Below are 17284 nucleotides of genomic sequence, written 5' to 3' on the forward strand. Positions count from 1 at the left end.
GAAAAGAAATGCAAAAAAGCAAAATGGCTGTCTGGGGAGGCCTTACAAATAGCTGTGAAAAGAAGAGAAGTGAAAAGCAAAGGAGAAAAGGAAAGATATAAGCATCTGAATGCAGAGTTCCAACGAATAGCAAGAAGAGACAAGAAAGCCTTCCTCAGCGATCAATGCAAAGAAATAGAGGAAAACAACAAATGGGAAAGACTAGAGATCTCTTCAAGAAAATTAGAGATACCAAGGGAACATTTCATGCAAAGATGCCCTCGATAAAGGACAGAAATGGTATGGACCTAACAGAAGGAGAAGATATTAAGAAGAGGTGGCAAGAATACACAGAAGAACTATACAAAAAAGATCCCCACGACCCAGATGATCACGATGGTGTGATCACTGACATCCTGGAATGTGAAGTCGAGTGGGCCTTAGAAAGTATCACTACAAAGAAAGCTAGTGGAGGTGATAGAATTCCAGTTGAGCTATTTCAAATCCTGAAAGATGATGCTGTGAAAGTGCTGCACTCAATATGCCAGCAAATTTCGAAAACTCAGCAGTGGCCACAGGACCGGAAAAGGTCAGTTTTCATTCCAATCCCAAAGAAAGGCAATGCCAAAGAATGCTCAAACTACCGCACAATTGCACTCATCTCACACGCTAGTAAAGTAATGCTCAAAATTCTCCAAGCCAGGCTTCAGCAATATGTGAACCGTGAACTTCCTGGTGTTCAAGCTGGTTTTAGAAAAGGCAGAGGAACCAGAGATCAAATTGCCAACATCCGCTGGATCATGGAAAAAGCAAAAGAGTATACAGCACAGGTATAGCTAGAATAAAAATTCTAGAGTCCTTGGACTGCTGTGCCTACATTAAGTATTCCTAGGTGATTAGTTTACTGGTGCTGAATAGTTTTGCTATTTTAGGATTGTGAGCATCATTTTACATTTTCCCAAGTGTCCTTTTAAAATCACAAACTAGAAGGAGCTGAGAATAACATCTACCCTGGAAGCAGAATCATGTGCATGCATGTGTAGGGGCAGAAAGCGTGGATGATATGCAACCATATAGGGTATCTTAGGTCTCTAATGTCATGCTGAGAGGGAGAAAGTGTGTGTAAGTGCATGTATGTGTATCTTGTGGTATGGGAAGCTCACCGGTTGGGGCTGAGGTAACTCAGACATCCCTGAGTTTGTGTGATGGGCTGATGCAGGGAGACTGCAGTGGCTCACTCACCAGTTTCTCCTTCTCCCTTTTGCTGAGTCGTCACATGACACCTGTGCTCTGAGAGCCAGAACAGAGTTCCCTGGAGCACAGGACTCAGAACCTCGACCAGGAATAAGTTTGTGCTGGTGATGCCCAAAGTATGTCTGTGTGGCCATCATCTACTTCATATTAGATCGATGAGTGGTATGTGTGAACAAAGTCGTACACACGTGGCTCTATTAGGGAAATGATAGCTCCTGTCATGAACACAGCATTTGCTACTGATAATGGATGAGCTAAAATCTGTAGGTGAACATTGATACACGTTTGTACCATGTGCACAGAGAAGGAGGACCTACTAACAGTGTATTTCTGGGTGTGAAGAGAGGGACTGAGACAACAACTGCATCTTCTGCATTGCATGCAGCTAATGGTTGAAATTTATGTAAGCAAATATTTTGAACATCAGAGCATCCATGCTGTAAAGAGAGTCGGCAAAATGGCATGAAAAGTAGGCATTCACAGGAAACGGTGATCAAGTGTGCTCTTGAGGGAAGAAAGGTGGCCCCAGCTAACGTGTGCAGGTGTGTGTATATGGATGCAGGGGAACTGTGTGGGAATCCCATACCCCACCCTTCTGAGAGTGTGTATCTACACTGTCTGTTGTTGTTGTTCAGTCAGTCAGTCGTGTCAGACTCTTTGCCACCCCATGGACTGCAGCATTCCAGGTTTCCCTGTCCTTCACCATCTCCCGGAGCTTGCTCAAACTCATGTCCTTTGAGTCAGTGATGACATTCAACCATGTCATCCTCTGTTGTCCCCTTCTCCTCCTGCCTTCAATCTTTCCCAGCATCAGGGTCTTCTTCAAAGAGTTGGCTCTTCGCATCAGGTGGCCAAATTATTGGAGCCTCAGCTTCAGCACCAGTCCTTCCAATGAATATTCAGGATTGATTTCCTTTAGGATTGAATAGTTTGGTCTTCTTGCAATCCAACAGACTCTCAGGAGTCTTTTCCAAAACCACAGTTCTTTGGCATCTGTTGGCACAGTTCAAAAGCATCAGTTCATTAGCCCTCAGCCTTCTTTATGGTTCAACTCTCACATCCATGTATGACTACAGGAAAAACCATAGCTTTGCCTAGACGGACTGTTGTTGGCAAAGTAATGTCTCTGCTTTAAAATATGCTGTCTAGGTTGGTCATAGCTTTTCTTCCAAGGAGGAAGTATATTTAATTGCATGGCTGCGGTCACCATCTGCAGTGATTTTGGAGCCCAAGAAAATAAAGTCTGTCACTATTTCCATTGTTTCCCCATCTATTTGCCATGACGTGATGGGACCGGATGCCATGATCTTTGTTTTTTGAATGTTGAGTTTTAAGCCGGCTTTTTCACTCTCCTCTTTCACTTTCATGAAGAGGCTTCTCAGTTCCTCTTCGCTTTCTGCCATAGGGGTGGTGTCGTCTGCGTATCTGAGGTGATTGATATTTCTCCCAGCAATCTTGATTCTAGCTTGTGCTTCATCCAGCCCAACTTTTCGCCAGATGCACTCTGCATACAGTGTCTGGTCTCTGATGTTTCAGGGTCTGTGAAAGCCCACTCGGTATTAGTTTAGAAGCCCAGGAAAGCATACAAGCAAACACTATGGGTCCCGTGTGTGGTACACACACACACACACACACACACACACACGCATGCACGCACATAAGCATATGCACACTAGTGCTATTAAAGCTCATTTATTAAATTGTGACACACAGTATTATATCCATTTCAGGTGCTGCTACTGCTACTGCTAAGTCGCTTCAGTCGTGTCCGACTCTGTGCCACCCCATAGACGGCAGCCCACCAGGCTCCCCCATCCCTGGGATTCTCCAGGCAAGAACACTGGAGTGGGTTGCCATTTCCTTCTCCAATGCATGAAAGTGAAAAGTGAAAGGGAAGTCGCTCAGTCGTGTCCAGCGCTCAGCGACCCCATGGACTGCAGCCTTCCAGGCTCCTCCATCCATGGGATTTGCCAGGCAAGAGTACTGGAGTGGGGTGCCATTGCCTTACGTGCAGGACTTAGTAATTCTGTGTTTTTATACATTACTCCGTGATCCCCACGACAAGTCTAGTTACCTCCTGCTACCATACAGAGTTATTACAGTGTGATTGACTATATTCTCTATCCTGTACATTACATCCTGGGGACTTTTGATTCATTGCTTTTGCTTTTGGCCTCTATCCAGAAACATCACTGTCATTCCCAATGTCAAGGAGCTTATGGCTTGTGTTTCCTTCTAGGACTTTTATGGTTTCAGGCCGTGCATTTAATCCATTTTTGTGTAAGAAAATGGTCCAGTTTGATCCTTTTGCATGTAGCTGTCCAGTTTCTCCAACAGCACCTGTTGAACAGGCCATCTTTTCCCTGTCATGTACCCTTGCCTCCTATGACGTAGATGAATTGACCATATACACCGGGCTCTGTTCCTAGGCTCCCTCTTCTGTTCCACTGGTCTGTGTGTCTGTTTTCGTGCCAATACTATACCTGTTTGATGATGGTAGCTTTGTAGTGTCATCTGAAATCATGGGGCCTGATTCCTGAGGCTCTCCCCTTCTTTCTCAATTTATGGCAACTGCAGCAGTTGCCTGTGGCAGACTGAACTTGACCAGAGGCAGCCACTTCCCAAGTTTCTAGCAGAGCTGCCTAAGTTTATTTTGCTCTGTGTAACTAGGAGGGACTCTCCCTGACAGGCGCCAGCTGCTCCCCACCCCCCAGTGCAGGAGGCTGTTTGGAGCAGAGAGACATCCAGAACTGTGGTCCACATTTGGTATCACCTAGGGTAAGTCACTCAAGCTTGTTTTGCATTACATTTGTTTGTTCGATATTTGATAATACCTGCTGTGATAATCAGAGATCTGTTCCATCCTATAGTCACCCTAAGGTATGAGAAAGATGATTTTTTTTAACACTGCATAGCCACTATCTTCTTTACACTATGGTGAGGGAAAAAAATTGGTTAAGATGAAATGTCTGAAATTCCAAAACTGGTTCTTTTTGCATAGGCAGTTGGAAAAAAATTGGCCTGATGAAATACTTTTTTCAGAATTCTGACACTGAGAAAATAAAAATATTTCCGGGAGAAAGCATAAAGTTAATTGAGTAAATTTAACTTTCCCCCACTGTTATTTTTGGCTATGTGTTTGTCAGGTGAATTGCCACGACACGTGTGGTCATGATTCCCTGTCTTTCCATTTTCACGTTGTTTGTTTTTAATAAGAGGAATCTTTGTTTTAAAAAGTAGAGGAAATTGTTGAACTTCACCCTTTTGTTTTTGCCCTGCAGGAATTAGTTGCTGTTCTTTGTGTGTGTTTGTATTTGTCTTGTGTGTAAGTGTGCTGGCTATGGGAAACTCAAATTTGTTTCCTGAATGCAGCCCCTTGAGGTGCATTCTCCAGAATGGGACCATTTTGGGTAATAATCCTTCTGAGTTAACTTGTAAATGAGCACCACTTAACTGACTCAAAACTAACAGCTCTTACAAATTAAATACTTCCTAACATTTAGAAAATTGACCAAAATGAATGTCAAACCTCTTGATCTGGGAAATATTCAGTACTGAATTGATATCTGGTATTGAAGCTAGCTTAAGTTTGTTGGTTTTCTAAATGTAACACAACTGTTGTACTTAGGTTTGTTAGAGATCAAATAAGACCTTATATCTGTTGCAAATGTGTCAGCAAGAAAATATCAGTAACTTGATATGATGAAATATTAAGTCTACCTAAAATAGCTTTCTCCAAGTTTCTTTCAAGTTTTGGAAACTTGAAAGTGATCCAAGTTAAATGGCAAGAATTCATTGACTATCTGGGCCACACTTCAAATAGGATAAAATATTGGAACATTGGTTGCTGGACAAATCTAAGTTTACCAACCTCTGCCTTCTTAGGAGAGGAAAACTAAAGCCTAAGTTTCCAATCAGAAAATACTGGTACGACAAACAGTTCACAATTACTTGCCTCTTAGTTTTCAATAAAAATTAAGGTGTTTAAGAGTTGAGGATTTGAATCTAAATATGTAATTAAAGCTACTAAGAATAAAGGAAAAAATGTCAGTATATAGTAGGGAAGTAGGATATATGTTTTGAGTAAAAAAAGGAGTTTTATACATGGTCAGGCTGAGATTAGATTAAACTTTTGCAAATGGATCTCACTAATATCTGTGGATAATTTGCAAAAAAACATGGAGAACTGCTATGTACTGCTATGTTATCACATTAAATTGGAAAAACTCAGAATTAAACTCTTTACATATAATACACAAACATAATTATGCTAAAATATTCATAGAAAAATGACAAGAGGGAAATTCTCCAGATTTTAATGCTGACTCTCTTTGAATGGTGAATGATTTTGCTTTCCTCTTTCAAATTTTCTGCATGTATAAGATTTATAATAGAAAAAGCAAGCATTGGGCCAGGGACTAATAGCATGGGATGTTTGGAATTGCAGACTTGATGCCAGATGCTGTTTTTTTGCTTTTGTTTCTGTTTTTGTTTTGCTTTAAAAGGGCAGTCATTCTTATGGCTGAAACAATTTTCCCAAAGAGATCAGCTTCAGCATTATAGCTCAGTAGTGTCCTCCTGACATACAGTTCTGACATGTGCCTCCTTGTCAGAAAATAGTTGCCTATGATCTGCCAATTAAGGATTTCTCCTTTGTTGCCAGAATAAGCACTGCTTCAGAAACTTATACTTCTGGAAAGTTTCTGTGCAGCCAGCACTAGAGAAAAATGCTGTTGCTTAAAGGAGATTTAATCTCCCAAGATGAGATAATACCAACATGTATTTTCAGAGGAGGTTCCTTTGACCCTATAGTCATGAGCATTTCAGGTTTCCTCCAAAACTTTCAACCACTAAGCAAAGATCCACATCAGGAGGAGCAACTTAGAGGAATCTGGGCTCAATTACTTTACAAGATTGCTAGTGAAGATGTAGGTGATGGCAGTATTAACTAATCTCACTGCATTTATCCTTCAGTCATTCATTTATTAAGTATTTATTGAGTGCCAGATCTTTTTTTTTTCTTTATACCCACTTTTTTCCTTTTTTTTTTATAATTTTATTTTATTTTTAAACTTTACATAATTGTATTAGTTTTGCCAAACATCAAAATGAATCCGCCACAGGTATACATGTGTTCCCCATCCTGAACCCTCCTCCCTCCTCCCTCCCCATACCATCCCTCTGGGTCGTCCCAGTGCACTAGCCCCAAGCATCCAGTATCGTGCATCGAACCTGGACTGGCATCTCGTTTCATACATGATATTTTACATGTTTCAATGCCATTCTCCCAAATCTTCCCACCCTCTCCCTCTCCCATAGAGTCCATAAGATCTTGTGCCATAATTTATGTAACCTTTAGATTATATTTGCATTGTCTTACAGTGACCAATGACCTTGTTTGACCAAGTGTTTTGAGACTTTTTGACAAATTTCCCAAATGTCAAAATCTAATTAAATTTCTTTTGACGTCCAGCTGACTTTAAGGTTCTTTAGGGAGCTCTTAAGGCATCTGGAGGAATATTGAATTAGTTTCATTTGATATGTTGAACTACGTGGGAAGCATTTTCAAAGCCTTCCAAGATTATACTGTATGGGTGAAAGTGAAAGTGAAGTCACTCAGTCGTGTCCAACTCTTCGCGACCCCATGGACTGCAGCCTACCAGGCTCCTCTGCCCATGGGATTTTCCAGGCAAGAGTACTGGAGTGGGTTGTCATTGCCTTCTCCGACTGTATGGGTAAAGTTTACTATATGTCCCGGTATAATCTATCAGCCATAGTTCTGATTCTACCACAGCAACTTGATTCAGCTTCTTTGTCAACACATTGTGATCAGATCTTCAACCTTGCCTTTTAAGTTTTTAATAGACAGTTAAGCTGTGCTTTGCAAAACTGCTTAATCTTCATGCAAATTCATAGGAAGGTCTTTTAAACAAACATAGGTCAGATATATCGCTGAATTTGGTTAAGAAATTTTTATCAAACTGGTGGGAGAAGCAAATTTTCCCTCTCACTGGCAGCCACAATGGACCTAAGGCTGTCTGCAGCAGAATCAGCAGAGTGACAAGACAATCTTACAGTGACACTCACCCTTGAAGGGAGAGGGGATTTTGACTGTGTTATATGCTAGTGCTTAAGAATGAACAGTGAAAGAGGAACTGTTAGCTGCTTAATTAAGTGAGTTAGGAAGTGCTGGCTTTCGAAAAACCTGGTTTTCATAAAATACAATGAAAGCCTAAAACCAAGGATTGCTTACTTTGCCCCTTGAAATAACACAGCTCTATTGAGAACAGTCCTTTGGGGGCATGAAGGTAAAATGAGAAAAAGTAAGCAACTCAGGGCAAGCGGTGATGCTTTTAGAGCAAAAAGAGGACGGCCCTCCATTACCAAATACCATTTTTCCAGGGTCTTTGTGACATGTGTTGTTCTTACCCCAGTTCTGGCTCCTTTTCACTTTGATGAGACTAACAGAAGGACTGGTTACTGAGTCAACTGGTGTATATGATTATAATGGTTAAGGTCTCTGTCTGGAATATTACTGATTTTGATCTATGTTCTCCAGATATTCAGAAGCCATGCCCCTCAAGTTACTCATGACCTAAAATAATTTGGTATATTATACTTTTGCAAGTCTGGCTACCAGACAACACGTCTCCCCAGACTGGTTTTCAGGCTTATTCTCCTGAATTCAGGTCCAGGCTGGTTTTCAGGCTCATTCTCCTAAATCTTTTATACAAAATCTTTCTTATATAAAACTCGAATTGAGGACTTGGAACTTGGGAGTATTTACAACTTGATATCAATTCCCCAGTCAAGGTAGGACTATGCCCCACTTCAACAGGAAACAGCTAGACAGGTTGTTGCCACATTCCCTGAAAGACTTGGGGAAGGATGAAATGGAATTGGAGGTTGAAACCCAGACACCCTAAACACAAATTCCTCTGCCGAGTTTAAACATACTCATGTGTTATCCTCAAGACTGAGGAGTATCAAAGAAAAGGGGAGAATTGTAACAGAACCCAGTGAGTTCAGCCCCTAGCACAGCAGCCGTTGCTCTCTCTGCATTATTACTCTGCACCCTGTTACCAGGCAATGGGTCCTTCTCAGCCATTGGTCAGTGTCACAGTGGGCGGAGCCCACTGGCAACCGACTGTCAATGAGTGATAGTTAGTGGCCCTGATCAGCCACTGGTCGGTACCACAGTGGTCCTGCTCAGCCGTTGGACAATGCAGCAGTGGCCCCCGCTCACAAGCTACCAACTGTTAAGAAAGGATGCTTAGTGACGATTCAGACAACAGTGGAGTGGTGGTCAGTGAAGTGAAGAGTGAGGTAAGAGGCAGATCTGGGCCTTCTCCCTGAGGCCCTCCAGCTCACCTGGCCTTAGCTGGAATCTCAGAGAACAGGCTGGGGGCTCTGTGTCCTATATGGCTCCAGAGCCCTCACCAAGGCCCCCCACTAGCCTTTGAGGCAAGCAGTGAACCTCTCCCCTGTCCCTATCTCTTTGATCCTGTAGCAATGGCAGTCAGCCTGGGTTGCTGTCCGTGGGACCTGGTCTCTTCCCCTTGGGGAGTCCTGAGGAGACTGAGGGGCCACTTGGGTTGGGCACCTGGCTCCTTCAGTGATGACAGATGAGGAGGGTCTGGTGACCTGGCCCTGAGGGAGCTACCGGCTGAGCTCTGCCTCCTCTTAGCCAGGCCCAGGACCTTGGAGGGTGAAAGTTGCTCCTTGGGACATTGCTCTTTCATATCGGGACAGAGAATAACATTTGTTTGGTAGAGATTTATAGGAACACCTCATCTGACCATGAGCTGACCTCAAGAACAGAGGCTCTGACAAGAAGTTTGTAACAGCTAAGCATCTCCCTCCCTCCCTCAACTAGTGCTTTTAAGAGGGCTTTGATGAAAGCTTTCAGTAACATTGGGGTTTATAGGGCATGAGCCGCCCATCTCCTTGCATGGCCTTGTAATAAACCTTTCTCTGTTCCAAGCTCCAATGTTTGAGTATTGTTTGCCCTTGCTGTGGGTTGGGCACACGGACTTGGTGATGTTCAGTGACAATCTTCCCTTGCCTCCTTTGTCATACATGAATTGACCGTATGCACCGGGCTGTATTTCTCAGCTCTGACTTTTGTTCCACTGGTCTGTGTGTCTGTTTTCATGCCAGTACCATACCTGTTTGATGACCATAGCTTTGTAGAGTCATCTGAAATCAGGGAGCCTGATTCCTGAGGCTCCTTTCTGAAGGTTGCTTTAGCGATGCAACCCTTCTTTCTCAAGGTTGCTTTGGTGATTCAGGGTCTTTTGTGGCTGCTCCTACTAAAGCTATGTGTTCAGGGCAGATGAACTACTAAGGCTATCTGTTCAGGGCTCTGTCTTCTGTTCCACTGGTTTGTGTTTCCGTTTTCATGCCCGTACCATACTGGTTTGATGACCGTAGCTTTGTAGTGTCGTCTGAAATCGGGGAGCCTGATTCCTGAGGCTCCTTTCTCAAGGTTTCTTTGGCTATTCAACCCTTCCTAAGGTTGCTTTGGCAATTCGGGGTCTTTTGTGGCTGCTGCTACTAAGCCTATGTATTCAGGGCAGATGAAGGCTCTCATGGAGCTGGTCGTCCCCACTCCTCTGAGATAGGAGGGAGTGGCAGAAAGTCAGTAGCCCACCGTGGAAGTATTTCAAAATGCAACAGAAGGGAGAAATAAACGTGACTCCCACATTATAAGTGAGATTTAACTAACATTTCTGTTTCAGAGTGGCATGCATTCCAGACTTGGGGAAGGAAGCATGATGAACCAATCCCTGGTTCAGTGGCTTAATTTCCTATCTTCTTTTGCATTTTCTAGATCCACTTTGGAGGTACTTATATCCTGAGTCTGTACAGTTGATGCTGTTTGACCCCTGAGAGAACTCTGTGCACTTCAGAAGCACCGAGCAGGGCAAAGGGTCTGGCAGATGTGCAGTCTGAGTCTGAGAATCAACAGATCCAGTTCCAGAACCACACCTGCCAAGATCCGCATGCCAAGGGTAAGCTCTTCCCCTTTTCCTAAACATTTCATCTGGAATCAGTTCTCTATGCACCTCTGGATTCCAAGCTCATGCTATTTAACATAGCAATGTGCTGACACCCAATATATCTGTATGCTGGTGATCACCTCTGGCTCCCCTGGGTGCACAGGCAGTGGGGCACTGGCTCCGTAAGAAAGAAAAAGTGAAGCATTCTCCTGGGAAGGGCCCCAAGGAGTACACAAGGCACAGGATGTCCAGTGACACAAACAAGGTCCCAGTCATGATATCCCCGCCTCCCCACGTGATTGCCCTTTCATGCACAGTATTAACAAATAGGGCTTTCCTGGTAGCTCAGATGGCAAAGAATCTGTCTGCAGTGCAGAAGATCAGGGTTTTATCCCTAGGTCAGGAAGATCCCCTGAAGATGGGAATGGCAACCCACTCCAGTATTCTTGCCTGGAGAATTCCATGGACAGAAGAGTCTGGTGGGCTACAGTCTTTGGGGTCACAAGGAGTCGGACAGGACTGAGCGACTAACACACACACAGTAACAAATAAGGCAAGGTGTTGGGTTTGAGGAGCTTATAAAACTCCCCCGGTACCTTTGGTATTTTCTCCCCACGTATCTGCCATGTCTCTAATCCCTGGGCACATGGATAAATAGCCTTAAAACTTCCTTGCTTTATCTCTCATTAATGCTCTTTGGCCAAGCCTTCCACTTTCACAAAAGGTATATGCCCCTCCCCCCAACCCATCCTGACTCTTTTCTTCTTTTCCATATTCTAGTATTCTCCATTATAGGCCATTGAAAGCACAACCTGGGGCATCTTTCAAAGATTCGGGCAGAAAAGCACAGGCTGCACAAGCTATAAACGCTTTGTAGTCATAGGCGAAGATTGTGGGCAAGCACACTGTTTAAGGGAGACCTGCCGTAGCTGTGGGTATGACGGCCAGACCCCTCAGCCTCAGCTAACTAATCCTCAGTACCCAAGTTGAATCATGATGGACACCAGGTATGTCCTATGTGTTTGGAAAGGCCGCTTTTGGCCAGCCAAGGTCTTGTCCAGACCCAGCGTCTCACCACAACAGAAGAGAAAAAGGGCCCTTTCTCTGGAAGTTCAGATACTCTCAATAGATGAAAAAATCAGAGTGAAAAAAACAAAGATAAAGACCCTAAAGGAGTCCATGATTGAATCCATCTCCACCTCACTAGCGGCCCAGCCGGAGCCCATCGCCCCAGAAGAAGAGGAAATGGCCTACATATGCGCTATTACAATGGCCTGGGACGTTCTGAATAAGAATGGAAATTTCACTCCAGCAAGAGTCGCGGGTGATCCAGAGTCCAAGATGCAGTCTCCAAGGAGGCTGCAAAAGCAACATTGTAGAAGGTGTCAGAAGCCCAAGCGGGGCCTACGAAGGAGTGTGAGGAAAAGCAAAAGCTCCAAATCACCCGTGGTACCTTCAGAGAGGGAGGATGGCCCATATGGGGACAAGCCACAGGTGTGCACACCCATCGCCCCGATCCCAACCGAAATGCAAACAGAGTCACCTCAGAGCTCCGGGGTGCACCCAAGCTTCCTGTCACTTTCAGAAGATGACCGTGAGAAAGAGGGCAAGGAAAAGCAGGACGCCTCAAAAGTTATGTCCTTGCCCTGTACAGTGAAGGAGGTGGGTGTAGATGTTAGAGGTGAACGTGTGCTTCCATCACTTACACCGGGTTTCATCCTCACTGTGCCCAAGGCTCCAGAAGAGGGGGTGCACAACACCTGCCCAAAGTCCCTGGCTGTGTCCCCTGAACGTGCTACCTCCTCGGTGAATGTTGACCCTGAAGAGGGCACCTGCAACTCAGGCTCGGAAGGTGCAGAGGCATCCTCCAATGCCTCTAACCTGGGCCTGCGTTATTCACTCTGCCTAGCAAACAGAAAAAGGAAGCTGCAGGCCCCAGGGTGTGAGGAAGAGCAGCAAGAATCTCAACCCTCAGCTGGCTCAAAGGCTATTAAGCCCACCGGTGCCATCAAGAAAGGCGGGGGCAAGGAAGTGGGACAGCTGACAAGCATGGCGTGCCCAGAGGAGCTGTGTCCCATTGAGAGAGGAATGCTGGTCTGGTTTAAGTTTCAGAATCACCCATTTTGGCCAGCCGTGGTCAAGAGTGTCAGCCCAACCGAGCAGACCGCAAGGGTGCTTTTGATTGAGGCCAACATGCACTGTGAGAAGAGCGGCATTCAAGTTCCTCTTCGAAGGTTGAAGCATCTGGATTATAATGGCAAAGAAAAGCTAATGAAGAGAGCCAGCAAAGTATACGGGGCAAGTGTGAACTGGTGTTTCTCACTGATTTCCAGCTACAGAGAAGGGCTTGTTCGCGGGTCTTTTGTGGGCTCTTTCCTGGACTATTATGCTGCTGACATCAGTTACCCCATGAGGAAAGCCATCCAAGAAGGTGATCTGCAGATGGATTTCCCCAAGGTGAATTATTCCGACCTGGAAGATTCTGAGGAGGAGACCCCTCAGAGGCACTGCAAGAGAATCCTCCCTGACCGGATGAGGGCTGCTTGGGACCGAGCCAATGAGAAGCTGGTAGACTTCATCGTGAACAGAAAGGGGGCCGACCCGCATCTTCTGGACATCGTCAAAGGCAGGAAAGAATCCAAGTGGCTTGAATCATTTCGGAATTCAGAGAGGTATGTGATCTGCGTTGAAACATACCTGGAGGATGACGATCAGCTAGATGCCGTGGTAAGACATTTACAAGAAATCTACAAACACATAGACAAGAAAGCGCTGGCTCTGACAAGAGATGACCCAGTGAGCTTCCTTCTGGAAGTTCTTCTGCCAGAAGCAATCATTTGTTCAATTGCTACAATGGATGGATTGGACTACAAGGAGGCAGAAGCAAAGTACCGGCAAGGGCCACCTGTGCGTTACCGGGAAAAAGAACTATTTGATAAGAAAATCTTGAAGAAAATAAAAAAGAGATCAGCTGAGAGGTACAAGGCTAAACTCTCCCCCTGTGCCCAACAGGGCATCGGGCAGGCTTCTCAGCCACACCATTAGCAACAATTCCCGTCTGTATGAACTGCATGAGCCTCCCACTCCACATGGCATGTAAACACCTTCTGGAAATCCGAGGCCTCAGGAACACACTTGAATTCACTCTGGATCCATCTCTAGCACCTGCGAGTGGCATGGTCATCGTCAGTTTTTTCTTCCCCAAACCCTCACACCACTAATTTGTTAAATATTGTAAACAGCTGTATTTCCCTCTACTTGCCCAGATGTGTAGTTTTCCAGATATTTTTACGACATGGCTTTTGACTCTATGTCATATTTTAAAGGTGGACATGCATTCTTTTATTACATGAAAAAGCCCCTGTATTGGATACAAAGCAGCAATCGTGTTTAAGATCTAAGGCATGTTTCATACAGAAAAGCCACATGGGTTTGCCATTCCTCCTGTGGCACAACGGTATCCACAATTGATTGGATTCCTCCTTAAGATAAGCCCTGATTTTTCCCTGCCATGCTTATCCATTTGGAAAAAAATCCCTGAGAGATGAAACCAGTGACAGAGATGTTTCCTGTATACTACCACTACCTTCCAGTGGTTCTTGGAAAAGCAGCCTGAAATCCAAACAAAGTTAACGGGTGATCTGCATGTGGTCCATGTGAGGCTGAATGAAACTTTGCGTGCAGTCAGTGTTTTGTCAACCCCTGCAAAAATGTTCACCCTTGGCTTCCCTGAGATTCCATTTGTGGGAGGTGCTCTTCTTCAATGGCTGAATGGTTTCCCCACATAGACAGACTCTTGGCTGTCTTCCTATATGACAGTGACTGGATCCCCTACATGCCATCATCTGTCCCCTTGTGGAAGATGACTACAGCCATCATAGACTCAAGTTGACTTGTCTAGACCTGGAGTCCAGGCTGACTGCTTCGAGCCCATCCAGTTGGCATAGATTGTAGCAAAGCAGGCGCTTTGCCCTCATCGACCCATGTCCTCCCAAAAATTTCAGTCATTTGTCCCAAACCAAGCAAGCTTTTTCCTTTGACTTTTTCATCAACTAGCTCCGACAGGTTCCAGCAGTGTAAGTGCAGACGCGTAAGTCATTCCAGGCTGCCTGAGCAGTAGGTGGACCAGGAGGGTCTGGGAAATGGGTAACAGAAAAGTCTCCATTCAGCTAAACATGGCTGCTGTCAGAGTACAGTGAAAGGTAGTTTAACAGGTAAATTCTGAAGCTCATGGATAGTTATCCTATCTGGAAACAAGATTTCATTATTACTATTTTTTTTTTTTGGAGAGGAAGAAAAGTGTTAGAAAAGCTAGTTTATTTTGTAAAACCCAACAGGAAAATAAACATTAAAGATTTAACGTGAACCTGAGTGTGTTTTTGTTCTTAGAATCAACTGTCACTGCCCCAGGTTCAACTGAGTTCAGTTCAGTCGCTCAGTTGTATCCGACTCTTTGCAGCCCCATAGACTGCAGTTCGCCAGGCTTCCCTATCCATCACCAACTCCCGGAGCTTGCTCAAACTCATGTCCATCAAGTCAGTGATGCCATCCAACCATCCCGTACTCTGTTGTCCCCTTCTCCTCCTGCCTTCGATCTTTCCCAGCATCAGGGTCTTTTCCAATGAGTCAGGAAAAAACTTTAGCCCCAGGCTATGGGGATAAAATTGCATGCCCATGTGATTTTTTTTTTTTAATTTGCAAAGGGGAGCTGTTTTGATTCACAATAAAACCATTGTGTCTTTCACCTCAAACTTCCGCTTCATCACATTTCAGATTGTACACAGTTGGAATGTCTAAATAATACTCCTCCTCCTCTAGGAGGAGTTCAGCCTCCTCCTGGCCCACATCACCTGCATGTGCCCTTATCCGTTAGCAGCAATGAGTCTATTATCCAATGACTCTTTCACCTATGTTTCTCCTTAGCACACACAAATACATATTTACTTATTCTTTCTCAGCCCAGGTCATTCAATTCAGTGCTAAACCACACACAATCCACACCCGGGATCCTGCACACCTGGTTCCCAGTGGCTTGTGGTTATCTGCTACTGACCACATCACTTGTATGTGCTTAGTCACACAGTCGTGTCCTACTCTTTGCAATCCCATGGACTCAAGCCCACCAGACTCCTCTGTCCATGGGGATTCTCCAGGCAAGAATACTGGAGTCAGTTACCATGCCCTCCTCCAGGGGATCTTCCCAACCCAGGGATGGAACCCAGGTCTCCCAAATTGCACACGGATTCTTTACTGTCTGAGCCACCTGGGAATTTCTAAGTCCAAGGAATTTGAATATGATGAAACACTAAAATTGTGCTGTAAAATTATATTTGGAAGCTTGGAGTCTTCGTCAATTCCAAAGCTATGTGAGATTTCAAAAGCCATCTTTCAAGACCTTAACCTTGCACATGCCCCCTCCATGACCTTGGTATGGCAGGTTCGCTGGAGACTGCTGCCAGCATTGACCTGGCAGGGTTTCAAACATGTTCCTCAGTATCACTCTGCCACTGAGACTCAGATGCAGCTTTCATGGTCCCACCCTTGCGAGTCTGATTTGGGGATCTGGGCTGAAACACTGGCACCTGCATTTTCATATGCCACATGAAGATCTGGATGCTGGAGGTGCCGGCTGCCCTGCTTCATCTGAGATCAGCCCTGGGATCAGTGTGTAGACTCCAAGGTGCACGGAGTTCACTGAGCCTCCAACTTCCAGGGTCGCACAGCTCAGAGTCTCCAGACTAGCCTTTCTGACTGAGTGGTGACTGACAGCCCTTCCCATCATGCCCCCAAGCCTCCCAGCTCCTGGCCCCGCCCCCATGCACAAAATGAGGCGAGCCCAGGCACCCCGAGACTGAGGCAAGATCGAGATGGAGTGGAAGCAGAGCAGGGCTTTCCGTAGCTCTTCTGAGAAAACCGTAAGGCTTCTTCCCACAAGAATGCTGCAAGAGTGCTCCCTCTAGGAGGTGATGTTGGGCACATGTGGAAGGACAATCACAGCAGTGAGGGAAAAGAGCGAGAGAAGCGTGCCCACCAGGATGTGGGAGAGATTGTTTCCCCATAGTCTCACGTCCTAGCTCTAGCCCAAGAGCACATCTCATGATCTCCATTCTACTGATGAGGAACCAAAAAGGGAAGGGAATGGTGTTTATTGGGGCAAAACGGGTAATCACCAAAACTAGTCAACTGAGCAAGAGAACTTGTTTGAGTGAGCCCAGTTCCATATTGAGGGCAGTCACATGGAGAAGGGTGGGCAAGAGAGGGTGTCCCTTTCCCTCTGCTGAGGGCTGCATGAGACCCCGCCTGAATGTTATACACACACTGTCCTATCCAAGCCTGCCTAAACACCTATCAGGGACATATCTTTACTGTGGCCACCTCAGAGTTGCAGGAAATGGGATTCCAAAAGGTGAAGAGTATTGCTGGGGTGACAAAGCTGATAAGTGGTGGGACTGGGCTTAGAATTCAGTCACATCAAACCCTGTACACTAAAACCAATGCTGGGCTGCTGTGTTTTTAGAAGTTTCTTCCCTGTCAGAACCACTTGGAGAGTTTGTTAAAGTTCAGAGTGCTGGGCTCCATTCCAGAAGTACTGAAGAGGAAAATTTAAAACCTACACCCAGCTAGAAATAACTAAATACTCCTTCTGCTTCTGTAACTCAGCTTGCTCCTTGCAAAGTCACGTAAGTTATGACTGTTTGGGAAAATGGAAACTTAAAACAATGCCAGGAGCTGCCTGCTTAACCACGTTTGTTTGTGTAAAGGTCAGGCACCCCCCTCCCCCACTGTGTCCTAACAGCTCTTCCCACTTGCACGAAACCCCCGGTTTAAACTAGCTTATTATGTTGGAGAGGGTGTGGAGAAAAGGGAACCCTCTTACACTGTTGGTGGGAATGCAAACTAGTACAGCCACTATGGAGAACAGTGTGGAGATTCCTTAAAAAACTGGAAATAGAACTGCCTTATGATCCAGCAATCCCACTGCTGGGCATACACACTGAGGAAACCAGAAGGGAAAGAGACACGTGTACCCCAATGTTCATGGCAGCACT

The 17284-nt window shown here is 45.1% G+C and overlaps 1 protein-coding gene across 1 annotated transcript; it reads left to right on the plus strand.

Moving 5' to 3' along the window:
• Positions 1–11414: 11414 nt before the first annotated feature.
• Positions 11415–13280, plus strand: LOC105004945 (PWWP domain-containing protein MUM1L1-like). The gene has a single exon (XM_010862768.1). The coding sequence runs from the start codon at positions 11415–11417 to the stop codon at positions 13278–13280; it is 1866 nt and encodes a 621-aa protein (XP_010861070.1).
• The last annotated feature ends 4004 nt before the right edge of the window (positions 13281–17284 follow it).

This window comes from Bison bison, unplaced genomic scaffold (genome assembly GCF_000754665.1).
Source record: "Bison bison bison isolate TAMUID 2011002044 unplaced genomic scaffold, Bison_UMD1.0 scf7180017858301, whole genome shotgun sequence".
Taxonomy (NCBI): Eukaryota; Metazoa; Chordata; class Mammalia; order Artiodactyla; family Bovidae; genus Bison; species Bison bison.